The sequence below is a fragment of the Daktulosphaira vitifoliae genome, unplaced genomic scaffold (assembly GCF_025091365.1).
Source record: "Daktulosphaira vitifoliae isolate Bord-2020 unplaced genomic scaffold, ASM2509136v1 Scaffold_1, whole genome shotgun sequence".
Taxonomy (NCBI): Eukaryota; Metazoa; Arthropoda; class Insecta; order Hemiptera; family Phylloxeridae; genus Daktulosphaira; species Daktulosphaira vitifoliae.
Window position 1 is genome coordinate 79,048,027 of NW_026099572.1, and position 27,815 is coordinate 79,075,841.

Genomic DNA, 27,815 nt, shown 5'->3' on the forward strand with positions numbered 1-27,815 from the left:
AATGTAAACATAATTGTTTTAACACCATATAATTATTTCCGATTGTCTTTAATACTGTGTAATTTGTAGGTAGTACTGGCGTATCATAGGGGGTTGGGTTGTTATATACCCCATCACAAAAATAATTAAATGGCCATGATTTTATTGTATTCATTTAAAAGGAGAAATGAAAAATGTTCTTATGTATATCTTCCCTCAAGACGAAATCTTAATGTACCACTGGTAAGATAATATTTAAAATATAGGAATATTTTAAATCTTAATAATTAGAGATCGTCAAGACAATGTAATGTTTATGTGGCTAATTCCTCAACTATACATATACATATATTAATATATAAGATATTTTAGTAAAATAAAATAATCACCATTGGTAATATGATAAATTTTTTTTATATATATAATGACTAATTATAAGCATTATATAATCAACAATTATTTTTGTTATCAGCTAATACAACTATAATAAAACCTAAATAAAAATAATTCATTGAATATAATATTTTTTTGTATCAATCAAATTAAGATACATATGATTTGATTATAGATTGTGGATTTGTTTCTTCCACGCTTGACACATGCGCGCGATTCTTACTTGATGTTATCCACATGGGTCGATACAGGTACAGAAAACGTACATCTGAGTCTGGGTAATGGATCGCATAACATCAGCTCCTTGAATACTTTGAAACAAATTTTAATATTTATATTCATATAATAAATTAGTGATCATGAATTCGTCATTGAATAATGAGCATGTTAGTCTTGAAAAGGAAATTGATGCTTGCACTGTATCATCCAGCCGAAACCCGTTATTATGTTTTTTGTGTGAAGACTATTATAACGATCCGTGTATTTTGATTTGTTTTCATACTTTTTGTGCAAAATGTATCAAAGTTCGAATCCAGGATAACAAAATAAATTGTCCATTATGCGGGTATGTGTATTATTCGTTATTAATAATAATTATTCAATTTAAAAAGGAAAGTACTAAATAAATTATGAAACTGATATTTAAATATTTGTCAAAACAAAAAAGTGAGCAGTTGTATAATAATTTCTGACACAAAATTCATTATTAAGTTGTAAAGTATATGGGAATTTAAACTAAACTTCTTTTAAAGAAAATGATAATACCCACCAGAAATTATTTAAATCAATTTAATTAATTATATTCTTTAGAAAAAGAAGAATCTAAGCCAATTTTAAGGCTTGGTAAGTAAGGTTTGCGGCCTGGACCTCATAAAAAAAATATTAGCAAAATAACTCATTTGGTTGTAAGTTATTTAAATTTAGTACCTCGCATTTACGATTTACCCAGAGCCTCGCAATTTAAAACGCTGGCGTTTTATTGAATATAATAAAAGGCGATTTTTTTTATGTAAATATTCTGAATAATTCAGTGATTTTCTGTAAAATATATGATGCAGGTAACGCAGTGTTTTTCAACTAGGGGGTTGCGAGCTAATTACGGTAATTATCTAAATTATTAATGCCATAATAAAATAATTATATAAAGAATTAAACAATCATCAAATTATAATTTATATATAATTACGTTTATGTCGCTAAAAATTAAATATCCAATAAGAAAGGTCCTCATGGTAAAAATGTTGAAAAACATTAATTTAGCATTTAGTCATTATACAATCATTTTTTCTAAAAAATTTTTACGAAATCACTACTGAAATAATAATTTATTAGCCTTAAGACTTAAAATTTAGAGTCTTACTTACAAGAAGTATCTATGTTAATTATACAATTACATGTAAAGGGAGTCCAGTAATTTTTATTACGTTGAGTAGCTATACCTTTCAACTACCCCCCCACTTTCATAATTTTATGTCAATAGAGGATCCGGACCACAAGAATCTTCTTAAAATCTTAATATCAACTGTAATTAACTGATATGAAAAAAATCCAAGTTTTATATAAACATAATATATTTATATTACATAATATAATTTATTTTGAAAAAACTATAGTACTATTGAAATGTTATCAATTTTATTTTAAAGCGGCCTTATAAATGTTATTTAAAATTATTTTTAATGTACTGTTACGAGTATATATTAAAATGATTAGAAAACGGAGTATTATGTTCTTACAATTTAAGTACAAGTGATTTGAAACTATACTCGGTAAAAATGTGTGTACATATAATTAAAAATACGGTAGTTTATTAAAATAAATTTTCATTTAATCCTAAATTGAACAAGATTTTGAAAATTTCTTTCGAAGGTCGTGAGGATTTTAAGAAGATTTAGTCCATCTTAAAGGATAAGTAGTTCTAAGTTTCTGTGGATCTATTATAAATGTACACAATTTAATAGTGTCAAAAATGTATAATTTCCGAAATTTGTTCTTTAAAATAATAGGATTTTAAAATGAATTATAAATAATAATTCAAACACAATATTTTAGAACACAAACTACTTTGAAAGATGGGACTCAACTACCACCACAAGATTATTTGATGGTAAAGCTTATCGAGATGGTCAATATAGAAAATCCACCTTGTGCTAACTGCGATAAACGTGACCCATCTTCTATGTATTTTTGCTCCACTTGTGGTATGTGGTAATTTTTTAAAAATATAAAATATAAAATTTTCTAAGTTTATATTATAATTTTTGTTATTAAAATAAAACATTTATTGCATTAACAATTTTTATAAAATAGTAATACTACAAAAATTTGAATGAAAATTTATAAATTTATGTACAATAAATAGTAATTAAATATAGTTAACAATGCATTATATATTCAAGATTTAAAACTAAGAAATGTAAAAAAAAAAATAAATAAATTGTAAGTTAATCATTTATTTTATACTTTGAAAAAGTTGAATAGAAATAATATATGATTTCATCGTTTTATCTCAAAATATCTATTAGTTAATAAATACTTTTTAGATTTATAAATACTAGTATTAGAATTTTTATGTTTTATAACTGTGAATTATTAAGGTCAAGCATTATGTAAATCTTGCCGAGAAAACACTCATCGAGCCAAAATGTTTTCAAAACATGACATTGTTCAAATGACTAAAAGACTAACTGAACAAACTGAAGTAGTAAGTGTGCATTTTTTAAGATAATATAATTATTATGCTAATATGTTTTTAATTATGATTAGTGTTCTAAGCATGATGAAAAAATCACTTACTTTTCAAACAACCAGAGACATGTAATTTGTACTAGTTGTGTTCTAGAGAAACCAATCGAAAGCCGCAAATCATGCGTCGATATTGATGTAGCATATAACCAAAACCTAAAAAAATTGGATAGAGCTTTACTTGTAAATATTTCTTGTTATTTATATATTTATTAAATATTTTTAATCAATCACAACATTTTAAAAATAAAAAAATTCATTATTAGTCAGTTTATGATATCCAAAACTCTATTCGAGAAGGCGTTGTAGCTTGTCATACGTTGTTAGAAGAATTAAGGCAAAATACAGATACGGAAAAAACAACAATACATAACTTTGTTCAAACTCTTCACGAGGCTATCAATAAAATACAAACTGATATGCATTTAGAAGTTCAACGGTATTATTAATTTAAATAAATATTTTTAAGAAAAAATATTTATTATTATAATCTGGGACGAATTAAGAAATTTTTTTGGAATGATCATCTAATTTAGCCATTTTGACCATTTTTTGCACAAAAACTGTTTTTTGATGCGATACACATGTTACAAAAATGGGTTATGCAACAACCCAATATTCCTCGATAGATCTGCTCCAAGCTCATAATAATAATTCTTAAATAATTAAGTGGATATTTTAAACAGTGGCGTAGTTATATTCATATAATGAAAATACATCTTCCTCTATAAAGGTATTAGGATTTTTTTAAATTATCGGTTATTATTGATAAAAAATTTGAATGGAAATAAATAGATTTAATTGTAGTATATTATATTAAATACGTTTAGTTTCATAATTTCTTGTCACAATTAAAAATAAATAGATAAATAAAATGTTTATAATTGATGGTTGTTATTATAACTTTGTTAGCTCAACTTTGTTAAACTACTGTTTAATATTATTGCATGTTAAGAAAATGTATAATTTGTTAAATATTAATATCAGCCCTAAATATATCTGCATCATTAAAAAATGTACCGTTTATATTAAAATATTATTTGTTTGTTTATAGTCAATATGAAATAAAGGAAAGAGCTTTTCGCAACCAGCTATTAACATTAAGTGCTGTATTACCAATTCTTCAACACCATATTATTTTGTGTAGAAACTTCGTATCAAGTTCCAATAAATATTATTTTCTCGAGATTGCTTATTTGATGCTTGATCGATTAAATACAATAGTAAAGATCCCGCAGCCAACAAAGTATGCTGAATTTTACTATATTAATAATCAAAAAAGCGAAAATGTCATAACTTTATAGTGATGGAAATTAAATTCGAAAAACATAACTTATAAACTAAGTTTTTATGTAAAACTCCAAAGTTTTAAAGTTCAAAGTTCTGATATCTGAATGTTTGAACTTTGAATGGTAAAATTTTAGATTTTCTTATCACTTTAAAATAGACAATTAAAATGTTTTAAATATTTAAATTATAGTATACGCTGTTTTTTATTGTAGACCTTTGCTTACAAGTACAGTAAAAACTAACTATCGTTCAGAATTTGCACAATGCTTAGAACCTTGGTTTGGAAAGGAAGAAATTCAAGATTCTGGAATTTACGAATCATCCAAAAACTTATCTATCTTAAATGCAAAATCAAAAGACAATCTAAATTTTTCTCAGTCAACATATCCGTCAAAAAAACAACATTCTGCGCTAAAAGCAAAGGCTTTGGAAGGTGAAGGGCCATTTTCAAATCATTGTAGAAGTTTTGAATCTCAAATAAAAGTAAACTATTGCTTTATACGATGGTTTTCCTGATTTAGATCACATTCATATTTTTTTTCACTAGGAGCTAGGGACTCAATTATGTTGTGTCAAAGATCGACTTAATGAACTACAACGAGAAGTAAAAGCTCTCCAAGGAACAAAATCACCAGCTGTACCACCTTTAATTTTACGCCATCAAAACATAATAAAGGACTGCCTTCGTTTAAATGACACTCTTGAAAGGAATCGCGTCGAATTAGAGCGTTTGAGGTCCGTTTTTCAAACAATATGGCAAGAGCAATTGTACCGAATTCATGTCGAACAAGATATATTCCACTCACAAGTAAAGATAGAATCTTATTTATTTTTTGGAAGTTACATTTAAGGGAAACGAGAAGCATTTCGAAAATGTTGATTTGCACAAGATGTCTATAAACTGTTAAATTTGTTTTTGCTATCCTGATAAATTGCTAAAATTGATATATCAACTACTAGAAAATAACCATAGATATTTATTTTTGCAAGAACCAATAATTATAATTGGTAAAATAAATGTAAGATACCTTAACAGAGCCAGAACCTCTTTAATTTAAATTAAAAAAACCACTATAAAACCCGTTGTTAAAACTCTCAAAAGTTCCAACCGCTGCCAAAATTATATAATTTTTATAAATTTTTTATCAAATTTAGATGGCCGATATTGTGACTTTACAAAGTGAAGTTAAACAATTAGCAACTCTTGCACAACAATTGGATCCTTACGTAAAACGTTTGACATCTAAACCGAGTAATAACGAAATTACAGATTTGAAAATCTTACTGGACAGGCTAAGTTCACTTCAACAATCTCAAAGGTATCTAAAAAGTAAAATTTCAAGCACTTTACAGCAAAATTATTATTTCATTTTATGGTCATTGCATACTAATTATGTGCTAGTTAATAAATTTTTATAGAAAGTTATATATGCAGATAAATTTTAATTAATTTATATATTTAAAAACAAATAATTTATTACCACTCAAAAATTTATAATTTGTGATTTTAGATTTTCATTTGGTTGTCCTAAAATGGACTCCCATTGCATGAGTAGTTCATCACTCATATCAGAAACAAATTACGCGAAAGATAATCGTCCAGATACACCTGTCAGAGAAAAAGATCAACAAATTTTATTTATTCATAAAGCACAATCAACAAAAAGTGTTCTATCACACATAGTAGATAAGGTATGCGTTCGAGATAAAACGTGTCAAGAATTCAGGGAAAGGAGTAAATCTGAAGGACGTATTAAAGAATGTCCTGTGACAAGACCAAAATCAAAAAGTGGTAGGTTATTTAAAAATAATTTATCGTTTATTAAAATAATAAATTAAATTGATAAATTATACAATTATACAAAATTGAACTTTTTCTGTGATTTTTCTCCAATACAGGAGATTATGGTAAATTGATATGTGTTATTTCAAGAGTGGCATCAATTTTTAATTTTGTATTATAAGTTATTAATATAACATAAATTAAATGAAAAAAAAGTTTTTCACAAAATATAATACTTGTCGCTACATACTTTTTAAATTTGTTTTTAGTTTCTTAGTAAAACAAGCAGTTTTAATTACTATTAAAAGTAATCGCGTTTTTTCTTAGCAAATCAATTTCTGAGGAATAGCTTTAAAAAATAAAAATTTGTAGATTATTGTCATATTCCTGTGACGGACAGGACTGTTTTATCATAATACATTTGTTATTTATTAGTTGTTGAAGAAGAGTGTGTTAAGAATACAAGAGCGTGTTCATTGTATCAAATGATAGATATTCGCGGAGTACAACATTTGACAGCTCAGTCAACATCTAATATTCACGAAAAAGTACGTTTTTTTTTTAATCCTTACTTTTGTTTGAGTGATAAATACTTTGATAAACTAATATTTCAGGATCCTAATATAGAATTATGTGACAAATTAAGAGAATATTTAAAAGATCATTTAAAAAAAAAATTGAATGTTGAAATATTTGATGAAGAGGCAAAAGGTATATATTATGTACTATAATAGATTAGAGTAAATATTTTTGTGTTTATTAGATAAATATTTGGGAAAATAAAAAAAAAAGAATTATAATAATTTAACGAATTGCCTGTTTATATACGTCAATACAGAGTAATTATTTTGATATTGACCATTTGATTTCTCTTAAAATAATAATTATATAAAGGAAATTCTTTTAGGTAATTTTTAATTTTATATATTTCTCGATTTATTAATTATTAAGTATATGTTTAATTAATTCCTTATACATTATAAGAATGTCAGCTTTATTTTTTTTTAAATGTAATTATTATTAAAGGATAAATCGAGTAGTTAATATAAAAAAAATCACCTTGTTTATTTATAACGTTAATGTAGTTCAAAAAATCGTTTATTCATTAGACAATCGAAGTATAGTAAAACCAACCAACTTTTTGGTTATAGAATTAGTGGCATATTAAAGAGTGATATATGAGGTAAGGACCTTCCATGCATATGAAATCATAATAACGAAGGGCAGTGGAGGGGCAAATCTCTTCACTACTCTACGTTCCAAAACTTATTTAGACTCCTTTTTACAAAACTTCTAACAGTTATAAAATTGACAAATTTTTCTTGGCTCTGGCGTTCCTTCAATAATGAAGAACGAATTTTGTTGTTTAGAGACTTGTTTAAAATCACATAGTTTTGTAGAAGTGCAGTAAATATTTTCAGAACTCCATCATATAAATTACTAAGAATTTATTGATATATTAAACTTAAAAATCAAAGAATTACCAATCAAGATATAATTAAGAAAATAGGAGTTGATGTTGCTTTTGGAATAATTCATCAATTTCTTAAAATTATACACTAAGTACAGATTTGCATCGAAGTGTTTCTTATGATAGTGATTTTAATCACTGTCAGATATCATCTATACTTATCCCAACTATGCCACATTCCCACTATACGTGTTTATATTTTAAACTCCTTTGTTATCAAATTATTATTAAACATTAGTGACCAGTTTTATTCAATTGTAATTTTAGACGTTAAACGCAAAGATTTTTTTATTATTTTCAATAATAATATTAAAAATATAGGATAAAATTATCATTATTAAAAACATGTTTTCAAAAAAATATTATGTTTCAAATAAAAATTGATATATTATCTTTAATTATCAAACTAGTAGCTAAAACCTTAATAGTAAATAGTTTTTCTGCTAACTGTAGTATTCTGTAGTATTAATTGTGTGGTTAATAAGCTGTAACCGTTATCATATAACTGAGAACTTGAAAGTGGACAAGAAAGTTTGATTTCTGAAAAATTATTTTCTACTATATAAGAAATTAATTAAAAACATTTAATTACCTCAATAAGCTCAATGTTTTGAGAAAATATTGAAGTTTCTTTGGATTTCTAGGCAACAGTATTAATTCTCCAGAACATATTATAATACCTTATCCGAAAACGGACTCTGCAAGTCCGAATCAATTACCCAATACTAAAGATATGGATACATCTGAAAATATTTCAAATAATATAATATTTTCCGTGAAATTAATACTGTAGCCTAGAAATGCAAAAAACTTCAATATTTTCTCAAAATATTGAGCTTGATGTACATTCTGTTAATTAAGTTGAATAAAGTTCAAATTTTGTACTGTAATTATATTATCACTATAATATTAACATAAAATATGATGTTATCATTATTACATTTGAATCGGTGAGTGGAAGAACAGTACTAGTCCAAAAAGTGAAATTTGAGATAATCAAGTTTTTAAGTTAAAAAATTCTGTTTACAGTAACTTATAGACTTTAGAAGCCAGGAAATTTTGTAGCTGTTTTTACAAAGTTCCTAATAGCTTGTTATTACAATCATTGGTCATAAAAATTTTTTTTTTTATTTTAAAACAATTTAAAAATATCATTGGACAAGTACTGTTTTTCTTCTCAATTATGTTTTTGTTTATAATTTCCCTGTTAACTTCTTTTAAATTAAAATAAAAATAATATAAAATAGTAGGAATAGTTAAAACATAATAGTAACACTTTATTGTTTAGTAACTTAAGCTTTTTTAACTTCATTTGGGCTTTTTCTTGCTTGCCCTTCGTGATACACGTAACAGTGGCCTGTATTTTCTTTTAAATCATGAATTTCAAAGGTATTTACCCACAGTTGACGATAATAAAATACCTCTTGAACAGGTATATTAGGTAAAGGAAAGTTTTGCATAAAATCGAAACATATTGCTGCCACACTAGGATTTTCCTTACATAGATTCTCAACTTCTTTAAGTTTATTATACAACTTATTGGCACGTTTTTTGTGGATTAAATACTGCGCTGCTGCTACTCTCTTTGCATTATCATTTAAGTTTTTATCCCGGATTCTTGATCCCAAGTTCTCACACTCTGAACATACGTCCACTTAAGGTCGACGAAAGCTGAAGTTATAATTTTCTTGAAAAAACTTTAGGTAGTACTCATATTTTATTTTATTTTCAAGATCTGGGTGCTTTTTAATAAACAATCTGTGCATTTCCTTAGTATTTAAGGTACAAGGCAAATACCGTAAAGGTTTAGAAGAATAATGAGACGTTTCCAGCGGAAATGATACAATGTGTTCTTTAATCTTTACAATGAATTCGTCTTTTATCTTGGACGGTCGATTGTTGTGCTTTCCACATCCATCTTAAGGTGATATACCAGATAACAAAATACTTGTTAATCTTTGCACTTGAATATGTGATATAGCATGCAATCTCATAAAAGCCTGTTTGGAAACAGATATGCGTAATTCGTTCTTTTTGACAAAGTACGCAAAATTACTCGCCCTTGGTTTTGCTTTTGCTCCACCAATCTCAGACCTTTGGCGGCGTCTAATCACAGATTTTGTTTCGATCAGCCCGAGTAAAAAAGTATCAAATTCATTTTTCGGTTTTCCATCATATAAATTATGAATTATTTTTTTTTTCGTCATTGGAAAACGTATTCATACATTTGCGTCTGCAAACACAATTAGGACCAGTAATTTTAGAAGTAATTAGATTACCCGATACTGAAGTATAAGAAGCTCCATTTTGACGAGCGATCTTAATTTTTTGACGTTTCCATGTTTGAGGATAAACTTAGCGTTTCTTTCCTATCTTTGGTGTTTCATTTTCTTCATCTGAGGTAGTGTCAGAGTCAGTCATTTTTATTTCACAAAAACGTTTAAACAAAAAAACAAAACAAAATATGTACTCATAAAAAAATATTATTAATATTGCAAAAAATTAATAATGTAAGCACACATTCACACCACAACAATAACGATAACCATAGAGATAAATAAATGATAATAAAAACACTGTTTTTCCACTCATCAAAATAATAAATATACCTGTAGCAAGTGAAAAAAGGTTGAACTAGTACTATTTTTACACTAAATACTTAGATCTAAATTAGATGAGTTATTCGTAAAAAAAAAACGAAATATCGAATTTTACTAGTATTGTTCTTCCACTCACCGATTCATTTATGTAACATATTATAAATATACAAGATTACTAAATTAGAATTCCTTCTTTATATTCATTAAAAAGTCAAAGTAACAAACTAATTATGGGACAAAATCCATTTATTATTTGACAGATTTTATAGCAACGCTTATGCGCAGAGCTTCTATCATTATTATTCAATTGTAATTAAAATCCTCAGCCTCCAAGATTCCGCAAGGATCGTTAGACTATCCATTCTGACTATAAAAAAAACATTCTTTCTTATTTACTTCGCATAATTTTCAAATTAAACGGGATTTAGAATATTTTTCGATTTTAAATAACACTTAAGTATTTTAAAGTAAATTTTGTTTTGGTGAATATTGTAGTCTAAAATTACTTTGTTTATTTATATAATTTTTCTCATTATGGAAATAAATTTCAATTAATAATCTAAAAAATAAGTGTCACCAACGGTTAATAGATGTAATCTACCGACTGAGCTAGCTGGGCATAATCATTATTGTTACATTATCGTTAGGCGCATAGAAACAAATTTCCAACCGATATTCCTTAAATTGACGTATTTAAAAAATAAAGGACAGCTTAATTAATATACTCAACATTTTGGGATAATAAGAGGGTTAATAATGTCTCGTTTTTGCACTTATTTCAGTCTTGAATTAGGTTTGATTTATTTTTATTTTTAAAAAAAAAGGTTCCCGAAAAATTGAAAAAAAGCCATACGATTACTATACAGAAGGGTTTCTTGGAGAAGTTGAAACAATAAGCTGCGAAGGGTCAAATGTTTGTAAAAACCAAGGGATTAAAGTACATAAAAAAAATATGTCATCAAATCAAGAAACTATGGTAGCACCTAATGCTGTAACAAGAAAACATAGACGTTATCCACACTCAGACACCGAGGATTGTGGTATAACTGCCATGTATCAAGAGTCATCTTTTAAGTAATAATAATTTAAACTATTAAAATTATTATTGATTACTTGTGGATAATTAATATTTTTTCTTTTAAAACTTTTAATTTAATATAAAACATGACAAGTATAATTTTTGTAGACGAATCTCTACTCCAGATGATGAAAAATCAGCTCGAGCATCTAATTCTGTTCGTTGTCGTTCCAGAAAAACTAATAGTGTGCGAAAGCAAAGATCTTGGGAAACATTTCCAACACGAAAAAAGTCAGTTATTCCAGAAGCAAGTAAATTTTGCCATGATCCAGAATCATTTCGTAGTCAATTTAATTTAAACGCTTTTCAAGATGGAATAAGGAAAGCTGATAGTTTTGAGGGCCACGAAGAAGCTGTTAGCTCTCTTGTTAGAGAATTTCAAAAAGTTAGAACGTTAGATAGAAAATCGAATAAAATGGAATAGACATAAATTAGTATAAATTTATATCAATTTTAATTTTCCTCTATAATAGGTTATATTAATTTTAAAAATATTTAAATACGAGTTGTGCCAAAGTACAGAACTACATTTAACAATTTTGCTAGCCCAGAAATTCATGATTTATTTTTTTAAGCATAACTAACTACGTCAAGCAGTTATTTTATTAAATTACAAGTATGTTATGTATGACATTTATTTTTTATTTATAACAAACCTACGAATCCAATAGAATGTACAATAATTTAAAAATAACAATTAACAATGAATTTCGTTAAAATTATTAAATTTTATTACTTTATATGAATGCACAATGAGTTAATAGATCTATTATATATTTCAATGAAATTTAGAGTTACAAACTCTCAAATTGTGTTTTGTAGAACAATTTAGTAAAAAATTGTTTACTTTAAAAAAAATTACCAGATCAAATAATTAAAAATAAATAAATAGAAATAGTATATGAAATAAAAACCTAATTAATTTACTTCTATTACATTATCGTAGTTGATAAGAGAGGTTAATTATAAGAAATAATAATAAACAATAAGACAAATTAATAATAAAAACAAAGATAAAATATTGTTGATTATTGTACACAAATATTAAGGGGTTCTATTTTATGGTTGCATAATCTAAGATTACAATTAAATATCAAATAATTTGTGGTTTTTATAAAATGTTATAACACATACATCACTCATTATTCAGTAGTCTATAAATTATTGTCTATTAATCACCAAATTAAATATATATTATTCATGTTAATCTTTTAAACTGTTCCGAGAAATATTTATAAAAATGCATTCATACAAATGTAATGTAATAACTATAAGAAATTCTTTAGTTGTGAAAAATCATCTATTTTAAGTCAAATAATGTGTAATAACTAACACAATTGAGTAATTAACAGATATAGTAAAAGGTCGTGACACTTCTTGCACATATAGATGAATTAAAATTAATATAAAAGGACATAAAAACTGTCAATTCGACTCGCTGCTCTTTGACTTTGTGAACTTTTAACAAGTGCAAGAAGTGGCTCGACAAACTTATAATTTCACACAGGAAATCGAAACATATTTATTTTTCAACCTTACTTCCAATATCACCAAGTTAAATTTACATTTTTACAGAAGATTTATAAGGTTTAAAGTTAAGTGTAATGAGAACATAAATTAGGTAAGGAACCAGAAAAATTAAGTGATCTGTAGAATAAAATATTATTTAAATAAATAAAAAAAATTAAAAACGTTTATACGAAGTTAGTAGTCTACTCCCAATCTTTGAGTGAATTAACTGTTTAGTCAATACAAATAAAGACTTTCTTGCAAAGATAAAGAACCCACTGCAGTTCCTATACTACTCGAGGTATTTATTGACACGACTCACAGTTAGCAAAAGCTTAGATAACTACTGGTACGAGTGGCGTTGTTGATAATTTAAGTGTAATAATTAATCGCAATAATTTCTATTTCAAATTATTATTATATTAATAAATTGTCAAACATCACTTTGTTTTATCTATATGTAACATCTTCTCATAAAACCCTCGTACTCATATCCCGAGAGAAAATTATATTATATCATTTTATTCAATAAATATATAGTAACTCAATTTTCTTATGCTCATACAAGATCAACCAATAACTAATTACATATATCATTTTAATAATAGAAAACTGCCATTTACATATATCATTCATTTTTTTTTTTTTTTGAGTTACTATAAAAATAAGTCGATATATTGAAATGTATAACTGTCCTCTCCAATGTAGGATAGTTGGCAACCCTAAATTTCATAGGTGCATATTTCATTTTCGGAAAATACCATATTTCGTAGTTAGAAAGTAACAGACTGAAGGGCGACCCTTTGATAGGCACCAGCAAAATTACGTTTTCCCTTGACCAACTAAAGAACGGTTTAGCCAAGAAAATAGCCAGCTTAAACAATAACTATTTGCATTAATTGGAGGACCAACAATCCGACAATAACTCTAGCCACACACACACTAATAAAATAATGAATTAACGAGATTTAATAAATTAATAGTAATAATAAGTCTTTATAACATTTATAAATAATTGTATTCCAAATATAATAGTAACACACACACAAATTTGGTAAAACCGATACGAACATAAAACTAACGGCGACGGAAACGATCGTGGTCAAACCGTCATCCGCCAGTCAATCCCCTTTTTATAGTATGTGGGGTATCCTACTTATTTTATATAATTTTTTTGATTCATATTTTTTTAAAAATTTTTATTGATATCATACTAAGCATAATTTATTGACCTCATAATAAACATTATAAGTAAGGGTTTTATTACTCATAGATGAAATAAATAAACTTTAAAAATTTTAATCAACGTATTTTACAAATGTCAGTTGTATAGTAATCAATTATTATATTATGATGGTGGAGAATACGATTTGTATTATATTTTAAAAAAACAGTTAAAATTAACCCTAATAACAATATAAAATTTAAAACTAATCTCCAGAAATGTTTAAAAGCGCATTAAACACGTTTGTGTACTAGACGAAAGAATAATAATAAATTTTAAACATATAGTGGTTAGTTCCAATATCATTGTTATCATAATTATGCTAGAAAAACGTATTTGATATTTTTATTAGAACTAATAAATATTTAAAATTGCACTTAACCGATCCTTAAACTTTCATTTATATGCAAATAAATGCATTTATATAAAAGTTGGGTTAAAGTTATAATCCTAATTTTTTATAGTTTCAAAAAGTGAATTAGTTTGAAGTGATTGTTTTGAACCTCTAATTAGAAATATTTGACATTGTAATTGGTTGTACTGAATGTAATGAGATTTAATTATCAAGTATTTATTAGTTATAAGCTGAGTAAATGACATATTACTGGAATATGTCGTAAGAATATAAGGCTCTACATGTAGAACCTTTTCATTCTAGTTAAATGAAATATTTTATTATTTAGAATCTTCCTTATTTGAACAAATGTATGAGCTCGGTTTCAGAAATACCAACTTTTATAACTAAATATGTGTTAATAAATTTGCAATTGCCTTTAAAAATAAATTTAAAAAACATAAAAAATAAATTCTAATATTGACATATTCTTACTCGATTTATGATTCAAGATACAATTAAAAAAATTATCAATATTAATAGTTATATATAAAAAAAATTTATCCCACTCGCGCAACCACATGGTCTGATACCATACGCATCACTAAATTCTAAAGAAATGCAATATTTCCTTCTATATAAGTAATAAATATATTTTAGATATTTTTCAATACAATTATAAAGCGTAAAAAGAACAACTGAGATCAATCGAAAAAAAAATAGTTTTACGAAAAAGTCGCGTAAGAACCTTTTCATTGTAAGGTGAAAATTATTTATTTAAATTAAATTTTCTACCTGATTGATACACTTAGGACATTTAATAATTAAGTTTTAATTACAAGCCTCAATATAGGTCTTTTGTCTCCAGTATTTTCTTATTTATTTTATATTATGTAGTTAAATAAATAATTACATTGTTACATTTGTTGTAATTTATGGGATAATGTATTAAAAATAATAATCTATTTCTAATAATAAATGATTAGAAATTGTGAAAAAAAACATGAATTATAAGCTTGTTGTTCTAAAATGAGTAATATTAAAATGGTAAACTTTACTCTTATGAAAATTACTACTATAAAACTAGTATTTTGAACAATTAATATTATGAATGAAGTATAGTTACACAGATGAATGAGCATTTTTAATTTTTATTGTATTTAATGGTTAATGATGAAAATCAGAAATTTTGTTTATAGCTATAATTTATTTCCTTTTAGTCATCTGAAATTATTGCTAAGCGTACTAGGGAAATGTTTAAGAAAAAACTAACTAAATTAACTACGATTATATTATGATTTTTTTTTTTTTTTACTATATTTAATGTTTATTTTTTTATTAATTATAATGTATTAAACTTTTAGAGTTAAAATCTCTGATGTTATCTTTTGAATTTTCTATTTCTTAAGAGGTAAATATAAACTATTTGCCTCTAATGGAACATTTATAAATAAATGGGGTGGAATCCTTTTCTGGAAAATTCCCCTTAGTTTTATTTAAAATTTAAGGCAGTTTATTTATACTTAATGATATATAACAGAATATATATTGAATTTTTTTATGAATCTTATTAAAATAAAAAAATATGTAATAGTAATAGGTTGGTTTGAGAATTTGGATATTTATTATTATAACTGTTCTTAAATAATGTTTGTATTTTAAAAGTTATGAAAAAAACCAAACGTTATAACGTTTGGAATTATAATAAATAATCAAATACAGGCTCAACGCATTTCCATGTTTTATAAACAATATATAAACAACTATTTTGTTTCTATAGATAAACATAAATAATACATTTGTTAAATATACATGAAAATTACCTGCAGACTTATTTCACTTACGTGTTCTTAAATTTTCGACTAATCAAGTTTTTCATACTTCTATAGTTATTAGTGTTGCAATATATATTTAGTTTAATACTTTTATTTATATATACTGTATACAAAAAATGGAAAATATGCATTCAGTAAATGTGACTAATACAGTCTTGATGTTTGAAAAATTAATAAAAAGCGCTGCAAAACAAAATATAACAATAGTAATTAACTCAAGAAAAAAAAATAAGAGAATATACTTTTGATTTAAATCGCTCAATTCAAAAAGATCCAAAAGTTGTATCTACTGGCACGAAAGTTTCTAATCGTACAACCCCAGTAACCAATCAAAACGAGGAACTGAAAATGAAGAAGTTTAAAAGTGAGTCAAGGAAACATTTAGTTAAATTGACTAGCGATAAAAATAGCAACAGCACCCATTCCTCAACGCCAGTTAAAACTTTAAACTGTTAATACTTTCTGAAATATTGATCTAAAAATTGTAATAGTTAAGTAATTTTTTTAATTAGATTGTTAATAAATAAATAAACTTGTTCATTATATATGTACCCAATTGAAAAAATAAGTTGCAATAGACGATTCTAAAATATAATTAACAGTTGGTAAATAATGTTTTATAGGTAATTGAAAATATCAAAATTAATTTAAGAATATATAAAATGAATTATAATAATAAAAATAAATTATAAGAATGGCGCCAAAGCAAAAATTCCATATTAAAGCAGAATTATTTTTTATTAGGAGAGGATACTAAGTATTTTTTTTATATGCGCCACAACAAAATTCTATTTTCACCTCTATCAACAAAAATTGAGTGTCAAAAGGATTAACAAATTATGAGTATTTGACTTTAAAAGCCAGGTACCCCTTGTTTAATAACTTAAATGTAAAATTATCAAATACTTAATGAATCAAAATTTTTATATTGATTACACTTAACTTCTTGTTCAATAGAGTTGCTTGTCAAATTCCAAAATAGTATATTGAAAAATTGAACACCTGCAAAACTTTATCTACGAATTCACCATAGATGTCGTTAATTTAGTTTTATTGAGAATCTTCCCAGAAAATTAAGCCATAATTCTAAACCTCGCCTTTATATATCTCCCAAAGTTATGATGAAATGTTTTTATACTAATAAAATTGATTGGGGACTTCGAAATTACTTTCGTTATGCTATTATTCTTTATAATTGCTGTACCTACTGAAAAAAACAATTATAGTAATAATTAGACTTGGAGACTTGTGAAAAATACATACATAAATATTTAAATAGTGCAACACGGTTTAATCCATTCACTCCTTAACTCAACTTTTTGCCGATATTAAAGTAATTTATACTTAATAAAATAGTTTACGGATACCACACTTCTATCTTGAAATATAGCTTTATTTTATATTTTAAATATTCAAGATACTACTGAGTAGTCTAGTAAAGTTCATCTCAAAATATACGAATACAATTATAAGAATAAACTAAAGTAATTAATATGTTATATTCTTAAAACAAAAATTATCTTAATTAACCATTCTCAAACTTTGATTTATTGTTAAACAAAATAATAAATCTTGCTATGTTCGCATCTATACGATTCCGGTACGCATACGTATCCTTTAAATTGATAAATAGACTATTCAAAGTCTATTTAAAAAGTGACTACTTTTAAAATAACAACTTTAATATAAAGATTGAAGTTGTTTTAATTTCTAAAATTATTTAGATAGCCTTTCAAGAGGATAAAATATTTTTAAGTACTTTATACCTTGTTCATTAAAAATGTCCAAAATTTTTAAAAACTGTGTTTACTAATTTGTAATATTTGGTGCATATAATATACATTCATAATTAATAATTATATCGTGTTGTTATTATCTATGTACATTAGGGTGGCCCTCAAAAATCGAATGTCTTTTTTTTCTTTACGCTACCCCTTAATTTTTTTTTAATGGTCAAAAAAGTGAGCTGTGCAAAATTTGGGACCGATCCGTTAAGGTTAACCCGTGCCCCCGGGCCTATTAAGTTGAGTCGTAAAGTCAAATTTAATAGAAATAACTGATCTATGTCTCATAACTTTTTTTTCTCTTAACTTAGAATAATAAAAGTAAAACTCAAGTAAAGGAAATTTTACAAGAAATTCAAAAATAATAACTTCAATGTTGTTTTCTCAATAAATAGCCCACAAAAACACTACATACAGTAAAAAACATGTAAAAGTCTTAAAATACGTTATAACTGATTTTGTTGATTTTTAATTATTTATTTTCATTTTATTTTTTGGAAAACGCATTTTCGTTTAAAAAAAGAATCTAGAAGTTTAATTTTTTATGCCAAGTACTATAATTATATTAGATTTATTATTTTATGGACAGTTAATTAATGATTAATTACAAACCTAACAGTTTAATTTAATTGTTATTAACAATTTTTAATTTATTTTTTTTTAAATAATAATAACTTTAAAAAAAATATTTTAACAATAATTAAATTATATTATTATAATATATTTTTTGATAATGTACTTTTTTTACAATTAGGAAATTTTTTCCGATAATTACTTACTATTTGTAAAACGTATTGTTTCTGTTCTTCATTTGTAGTTAATATATTAATGTAGTCTTAGATTAATTTAATGCCACGCTAGGCTGTATCATTAATGACTCGTAATTTACTTATAGTATTTAAAGCATTTATGTAACTGTTGTTCGCACTCCAAAATGATGGATCAATTTTCAAAAAATCAGTGTTCAGATTAAATAGTTGTAAATTTGATGGTAACTTACTACCAGTTATTTCGTGGGAATAATTACCAATAAGATAAATATTAGTTCGTAATACTTTAAAAGACGCTAAAAGTATTGTACATTTGTGATTAAAACGTATCATTTAATTTATAATAATAAACAGGTAAAATATATTTAACGTGTTCACAAATTGTCTGCTGCATTTATACGACACAAATTATGTCAGTTGTCGAAAATAACTCAAATATTCTTATCTTTAATAATAATATAATTGGTACTATCTTAAAGTAATTCAGTAAACCAAAATTGATATATTGATACGACAAAATGTAATAATACAATCAATTTTGTTAAATTTGTAATTAATCATTAATTAACTGTCCATAAAATAATAAATCTAATATAATTATCGTACTTGGCATAAAAAATTAAACTTCTAGAATCTTTTTTTAAACGAATATGCGTTTTCCAAAAAATAAAATGAAAATAAATAATTAAAAATCAACAAAATCAGTTATAACGTATTTTAAGACTTTTACATGTTTTTTACTGTATATAGTGTTTTTGTGGGCTATTTATTGAGAAAACAACATTGAAGTTATTATTTTTGAATTTCTTGTAAAATTTCCTTTACTTGAGTTTTACTTTTATTATTCTAAGTTAAGAGAAAAAAAAGTTATAAGACATAGATCAGTTATTTCTATTAAATTTGACTCTTCGACTCAACTTAATAGGCCCGGGGGCACGGGTTAACCTTAACGGATCGGTCCCAAATTTTACACAGCTCATTTTTTTGACCATTAAAAAAAAATCAAGGGGTAGCATAAAGAAAAAAAAGACATTCGATTTTTGAGGGCTACCCTAATGTACATATAAATAAGAATATGCTATATTTCAATGACATTAATTGTTAACAATGAAAAAATACCAATGGATATTATAATTATGATAATATTTAACTATAATAATTAAATTAATTACAAATTAAATATATGAACGTATTCCTTAATTTTTTTAAAAGTATTTTATATAAAAAAAAATGAATGTAATGAATATTTTAGTTTTAACAAAACATTTAATTTTTAATATTTTATAAAAAATATTCGATTTGACCAATCATTGTTTGCACGATAACCCTCCCCCCAAAAAACACATTATTATTATTATAAATAATTTTTTCGATAAAGTTAGAACTTTATGCATTATAAAAAAAATTTAAACAAATATGAGTGTTTATATACATTTTTTATATTTTGAAAGGTAATAGCATTAAAATATTTATATTGTATAATAACTTTCTCTAATGCATTGGTTTTAATGAATATAATCAAATAGGTTTAATAAAACTATATTTCAATTATTAAATACAACTTTTTAGGGATTATTTGAAATTGATACTAATCATTTTAATATCCAAGAACAATATATACTATAATAATTAAATTAAAATAGTTTGTGACGTTATATAAATAATTTATTTTTTAACATCCTAGACCTTATACAGCTTTTATTCGTATTAATGAATATTTATAATTTAAACTAAGTTACTATCAAACACTAAGCAACGACATTTATTGAATTAGCTTCTTTAAAAATTTAGCATATTTTTATGTATAAGTATTTATTATAATTAAGGAAAATACAATTAGTATGTATTTACCACTAAGAGTTTGCCGTTCCTAAAAATTGCAATCTTAAGCACTAGCTTATTATGTTTACTTGGAAATCCGACACTGTATGTGGTTGCTACTGGGTATAGAATCCCAGTTCACCATACATTTATTAGTTTTTTAATTACTTATTACTGTCAATTAACATGAAGGATATAATCTACTTTATCAAAAGCACGAAAAACAGAGCGCCGGTCGGTGAATACATACTGTTTACTATCATAGATATTGACCAGCAATTTCTCTCATACGGGTTACTTGGACACTCGAGTACCCTTTGCGACTTATGCCATTCGATAGGAAATTTTATAAGCTATAGTTGATGTATAATTATTAAGTGAACACGCCTCGGAACTTTGTCAAAAGTACAATATAATATAACATTTTTATTGAACTAAGTAGTGCCATCTAGCGGTGTATGTTATAGTTATCTGATAGAAATTACTATAAAGGAATTGCTAACTTCATACACATAACTATGTCACGATAACACTGTGCCGCGACCCCACTATGCCATCGTTTTTATTATTAATTTGTAAATAACTATTTATTAAAATTATTGAGTGGTATGTACAATAAAATCTGTAATTAAGTCATATATAAATAGATATAATTAGATAACTAATTTATTTTTACAAGCCTACATATAGCAACAGTTTAAGTAAAAATAATTTTAGAAATATAATTTTTATCTTTTACTCTTATTTTGTTATATCTTTTGAGTATGTAATTTATGTGCTTGAAATAAGAAAATGTATTAATTTTTAATCCTAGTTATTAAAGTCAAATAAAGATTAATAAATTCTTACACAAAATCTCCTAAAGTACAAACAAAAATATTATTTTAATAGTTAAATTTCTTTTTAGAATGTAATAAAAACATACTTTATCATAGTTAATTAATGAAAAATAATGTCTAAATATAAAATTGAAATTTGATTCATGATGTAATTAATTTTTGATAGTTATTTTAAAAATTGGAATAAGTATTACATTTAAATGATTTAAACTTTTGTATAAGAAATATTTTTTTCATTTTTAATAAGTAAAAGTTAAATTGCTATCTTAATTTTTCAGGTCATATATAGTATTTATATAGCTTAATTTAAATAGAAGCTGTTAGATATGAATAAAGATTGCCAGATAAAACAAGAGATATGTGTTATAACTCATGATAATGATTACATTGACGTTCCATTAAGTAAATCTGCAGTGAAGTAAGGTTATTTTTTTTTTAATGGATTCATATCAGATTAATACTGTGGTTATTTTCTTAAAGTTCATAATTCAATTTAAGCTATTTTCGAGAAGAGTAAAAAAAATTTTTTTTGTTTCTATGGTGTCTTATACAAATGAAAATTTTGGTAGTGAACCTTATTGATATAATTAATTTTTACTTTTTGGAAATGAAAAAAAACATTATTTTCTTGACAAATTAAAAACCCAATTATGAGATAAATTTGTTTTTGTATATAAGCCATAAATATATAAAAAGTGTTTATTTTATTTATATTTAAAAAATATGTATTATTTTTTATCATATTTATTGGATTTACAGGTTAAGTTGAGTTGTTTATTATTTATTGTACTTTCAATAAAATAAGTAACTCAAAAACATGATTCCTGACATTTTAAACTTTATCAATTCATTTAGTAAAGTTCTGTTTATTACTTTCTATCTAATGATGCAGACTCTACCTGTGAAATTGTCATGAATTTATTTGAAATATAAAATAAAGTAATACACATTGTAAATCTTATCGGAGATTGAAGTCATTTATCTAATAATTACATTTTTTGACATATATCCTTATTGTATTAATAGTGCAAATGTCTAGAAAAATCCTACGTATTAAATAAATTTTTTTAAATTTTTAAAATTAGTTTAGTTACTTAAAAATAGTTTATGAAAATTATCAAGGTAATTTCTATTCTTTTGATATTATTATTCTATACATTTTTATTTGTTTTAATTATGTATTAGATAAATTAAAAATCAATAAATATATCTAAATATACTTTAAGGGGGGGCGAGGATGACTTTAACTTAGTAATAAATACATATACCTGTACTAAATATAGTTACAGTAATTGATAAATGGGTATTTGTAGATCTTCGTAAATACCAAGTGAATATTCTAGAAATTAAAAATAAATACTTAAAATAAAAGGGACTTTTTAATTTTTTTTTTATATGCTTTTAGTAATTTAAAATTAGAATTAATGTTAAAAGGAAGTATTCATAGATATTTTAATATTAACTAATTTTTTGGGGAGTAATATTGATGTAAAATAGAATCACAATATCACAATTCAATATACAACATATCATAGTTTATTTTATATGAATATTATGATATTTATGACTTAATAAATATAGTTTAAAAAAACACGCTTTTAAAGCACATCGAATTTTAAAGTTAAAAATAATTTTTAAAATAAGCTTAAAACAATAATGAACGATAAATACTAGTATTATTGTGATAAAAGCGTCAGGCGCTCAATATACGAAAAATATGGCACAAAGCACCCACGCTTTTTTCACAATAATACTAGTACTTTTCAGTCATTATTGTTTTAAGCATATTTTAAAAATTATTTATAACTTTTTAGTTTGATGTGCTTCAAAAGCGGGGTTTTTTAAATTATATTTATTTTTCACTTTTTAGTTACATGTTATGATAGTAGTTACTATCAATATCATGGTTGTAACGGGTAAAGGGGAATCAGGGTTCGATTCCGGAGAGGGAGTCTGAGAAACGGCTACCACATCCAAATATCAGGCGCGCAAATTACCCACTCCCGGAACGTGGAGGTAGTGACGAAAAATGACGATACGGGAATTATCCTTTGTAATCGGAATAAATACCCTAAATATCTCTTAATGAGAATAAAGCGTATTAATATATAAGTTTTAATAGTAATTAGAATATATATATATATACATGTAAAGCGACTTAAGTACGTAAACGTATCATGCACGAGGTATAGCCGTGTTTTGTGGGCGGGCGGGGTGGGGGGAACGTTATACACGAGGTATATACGGCGGCAGCGGCGTCGGCTGTAGGGATATATAAATGAATATTAACATATACGTATGTATATATATTAATATTAGTGACGATGATAAGAATATATAATCTTCGCATAATATCGCGGCACTTTCGCTGGTGTCGACGACGCGATGTCCGGCGTGATCCTCGTGCGTCAAAAGGTTAGCAGCGTAGATGACGACGGTGCGCGAGTGTAGATCGGTTTGTTGACGTTGTCACTTTGACAACGAGAAGAAGACTCCGTATCATTAGCAGCGGGACGTCGTCGGCCGTGTGGCACTTGCTGGACTTTGCGCGTTGGTCAGTCAAATACTCATAAAATAGGGCGACGGCTGATAAAGGTGGCACGAGTCGTGGGGCATCGTGTATAACGAAACGACGCGGGCCGTGTCAATCACAATAAAAATTTGTTATATATATATATATATAATTGATGACACGCACGCGTATACAGGTACGAAAACCAAAAATAAAAATATATAGAAAAAAAATGTGTTTGGTGCGAGAGGTGAGCGGGGTGGGTTGAATGCGTTACGACAGTCTAGTCTCAAGGTCATACACGACGGGATACGCGACATAATAACACGTGCCGCGTGGAGTTACAAACTTACAACAAACATACACGTGAAACTAATATAAGCGTGTTAAAAAGAAATAACATAACTTGTAAAAAATAAAAATAACAATAAACCGCAATTTTAAATTCTTCCTTTTAAATAATATACAGAGTGATTATTTTACTATTGACCACTAGCTAGAAGCTTCTAAAATAATTATAATTTTTTTTTTTTGACTTATTTAAGAAATATTTATTTCTTGATTTATAAGTTTATAAAGATACTAACTTAAATTTTTTTTAAATGCCAACATACAAATTTAACTAGTTTATATAATAGAAAATGATTCAACTATACTGGTCGATAACAACTTTTGTTCCAATAGTTCAGGAGTTATGAATATTTTTATGCCTAAGTCGGAAGAAGTGCGACAGAGAAATATATAACCCAATCTGCACGTCGCCTCCAGTTTAAATTAAAAAATATGAATAACTTTCGAAGTACTGGTATTGTTATTTTCTATTATTTAAACTAGTAATATATGTGTGCTGCCTTTAAAAAAAAAGGAAGTTCGCACCCAAGTGATATGAAATAGGTCTAAATAATATTAACTACTTATAAGTCCTATTGAATAGTTTCTTTCATTCTATATTCGCTCTAATTATTTAATCTTTGATTAACTAGATTTGAATTTGAATTTATTTTAACTTTTTATTATACATTCGTTTACTCTGATAGTTTTTATGTTATGTATAATAATTATTTAATAAAGAAATAGTATAAAAATTATTGTTTTTAGTTGATTAGTGTATATTATTTTACAAATGATTATTGTTTGTTTATTGAGTTTAAATAGATATTAGTTAGAAAGATTGGGGTCCATCAAAATAAAAGCACAAACTTCTAAACTTAAATTATTTAATTTAAACATGATTGTGAATGTGTTAAAGCTTTCATGGATTATCTTGTTGCTTGAAGTGCTTAAGGATGTATCCATGTTTACAGTTGAGTTCTGACTCATTGCAGAGTTCATCTTCAGAATGATGGTTGCTAGTCGGTGGCTGAAACTATACTGGCGGCTTATCTTGATAACAATCTGCTTTTATACAATTGATAACACCTGGTTTTTACTAACGTTGTTGACAATATTTCAGTTTTTGACTAACGTTGTTTTTTACGGCATTCTTGACATTTTGGTCATCCTTTCCTACACCGACAATTATCTGTTACGTTGATTGTAGCCTCTTCGTATTTTGATTTATTTTCAATGTTCTTGGTTGATTTTCTTTTTGTCTGGTGTATGATAGTTAACCATTTTTGCTGATTTTCCATCCAACTTCTCTGTTGAAATATTCCGTACATAATTCGATTTCTATTGCTTCCTTGTACATCCGTTTGTCAAAATGAGTTTCTTTGTTTAGTATTTTCACTTTATCGAATTGTTGGATGTCATGTCCTCTGTTTTTAGCTATGTTCAGATACTGAAGATTTTTCTGTCCTTTGGTACTCCACGTCTTTTTTTAATGTTTCCTTATTCTTGTTGCAGTAGCTTTTCCTGTTTGTCTAATGAAAATCTTGTGTGGTAAATTTTACATTGGACATTGTTATCAAGATAAGCTGCCTGTATAGTTGCAGTTACCGACTAGCAACCATCACTCTGAAGATGGGCTCTTCAATAAGTCCGAAACGTCAGAACTCAACTGTAAACATGGATATATCCTTAAACATAATTTTTATACATAAAATTATATTTAGAAACTATTATAATATGTTTAACTTTACTTTTTCTTTTAAAATTTGGTTTTCTTCTCATTTCAGCTATAACAGCCTTTTTGTAAAAAGAGAAGAGAAGAAAGAAGACGATAAAATAATTAAATGTTACTTTGAAACTTTAAAAGTTGAAGGGGACCTTTTACTTGATTATAAAAAAATTAACGAAGTGAATTCTAAGCCACTGTTTGTTTGCCACCATTGCCAAGAGAAATTTATTTTTAAAAAAGAAATTATCCGTCATTTAACGAATTTTCACAATAATAACTCTAATTCTGATTTTAATTCGGGAAAAAAAAATTCTCCCCAAAGTCAAGTGGAATGCTCGGATTGTAAAAATACTTTTAACAGTAAATTTATACTCAATAGACATCGTAGGATACACACGGGACTTAAACCCTATGGATGTGTTACTTGTTTAAAAAAATTTTCCCGAAGTGATATTCTTAGAAAGCATCAGGAACAAGAACATAATTATAAGAAATATTATAAATGTCAATTTTGTTCGAAATCATTTTGCCGTAAGGCTAACCTTTTAAAACACATAAAAGTAATGCATATCAAAGGTAGTGCAATAGTGTGCCAAGTATGTTATACACATTTCACCAAAAAGGCTAATCTCACTCGACATATGAATAATGTACACTCAAATGCAGAGCAAAAAGGTAAACCTACTCGTTGTTTTGAATGCAACGAGTGCTCGAAATCATTTATGTCCAATGCAGATTTAAAACGACACAAATACGTTCATAGCGGTATGAAACCTTTTAAGTGCAATATATGTTTAAAATCGTTTTCTCAGCGTATATCACTCACAATACATTTACGTATTCATACTGGAGAAAAGGTGTTTAAATGTGGAAAGTGTTTATTACTATTCTCTCGATCTGACAGACTGAGAGCTCATGCTGTATCAAATGTATGCCAAATGTGGGTCGATGAGAAATCGATCCTTTGATAATCATCTGTTATATTATGTTTTAACATTAATACTTTTAAAATATAGGTACCTACTAGATATAAAATAATAAGTTTTAATTTTATTTACATATAAATTAATAGATAATATATAAAAGGCGTATTTCAGTTTTGCTGTCCAGGATTAATTAATTTATAATATTTTAATGCTACTAAAAATTTTAATTTTTCAGATTTCAATTTATAAAGATACCATATTTTGTTTAAGTTGAAAAAGTCATTTGATTATAAGATATGGCCCTTAAAATGTACTGTCTCATATTATCGCCACCTTTGGTCTCTTCTAAATACGTCAATGTCGTACATTATCGACTTTCGATTTGTGTGGTTGTGCATAATGAATTATCGTGTATTTCAAAGTTCATTTTATCCAAGGGTTTGAATTTAATAATAAAATTTAGTAACCCTAAAGTTAAAGAAATGCCTCACTAAAAAGGGAGAAATCGAGCATTTATAAATCACAACGCAAATGATGTGATAAAAGTTGCGTAGGACAAAAAAAAAAAAATGTAAAAAAAACGGTAGCACAGTGGGGTCACGCCACAGTATGGACGTGGCATAGTTGGTACAAGTATAGATGGTATCTGACAGTGATTAAAATCATTATCATAAGAAACGCTTCGATGCAAATCTGTAGATAGTATTGAATTGTGAGATATTGATAAATTATTTCAAAAGCAATAATAACTCTTATTCCCTTAATTTTATCCCGATTAGTTATTTGGTCTCTAATTATAATATATGAATAAATAATAATAATAATTAAATTTAGTATGAAATTGATATTCAATAACTCAATA

At 25.9% G+C, this 27,815-nt stretch overlaps 2 protein-coding genes across 5 annotated transcripts; both read left to right on the forward strand.

Moving 5' to 3' along the window:
- The first annotated feature begins 616 nt into the window (after positions 1–616).
- LOC126895366 (RING finger protein 207-like) lies at positions 617–12,104 on the forward strand. Its single transcript, XM_050667167.1, has 14 exons — positions 617–937; positions 2,425–2,573; positions 2,970–3,076; positions 3,139–3,300; positions 3,384–3,556; positions 4,172–4,363; positions 4,620–4,890; positions 4,955–5,215; positions 5,563–5,726; positions 5,919–6,199; positions 6,626–6,738; positions 6,805–6,901; positions 11,086–11,335; positions 11,448–12,104. Exons 1-14 carry the CDS (start codon positions 732–734, stop codon positions 11,761–11,763), a joined length of 2,742 nt encoding a protein of 913 aa, XP_050523124.1. The 5' UTR covers positions 617–731; the 3' UTR covers positions 11,764–12,104.
- A 9,018-nt stretch (positions 12,105–21,122) lies between these two features.
- Positions 21,123–27,815, forward strand: LOC126895373 (zinc finger protein OZF-like). Of its 4 annotated transcripts, none has more exons than XM_050667178.1 (3): positions 21,123–21,223; positions 21,735–21,874; positions 26,086–27,814. In XM_050667178.1, exons 2-3 carry the CDS (start codon positions 21,783–21,785, stop codon positions 26,993–26,995), a joined length of 1,002 nt encoding a protein of 333 aa, XP_050523135.1. In that variant the 5' UTR covers positions 21,123–21,223; positions 21,735–21,782; the 3' UTR covers positions 26,996–27,814. The 4 variants fall into 4 exon arrangements, with proteins under 4 accessions (XP_050523135.1, XP_050523136.1, XP_050523138.1 ...); XM_050667179.1 differs by lacking the exon at positions 21,123–21,223 and adding an exon at positions 21,239–21,318 and having other exon boundaries at positions 26,086–27,815; XM_050667181.1 differs by lacking the exon at positions 21,123–21,223 and adding an exon at positions 21,458–21,481 and having other exon boundaries at positions 26,086–27,815.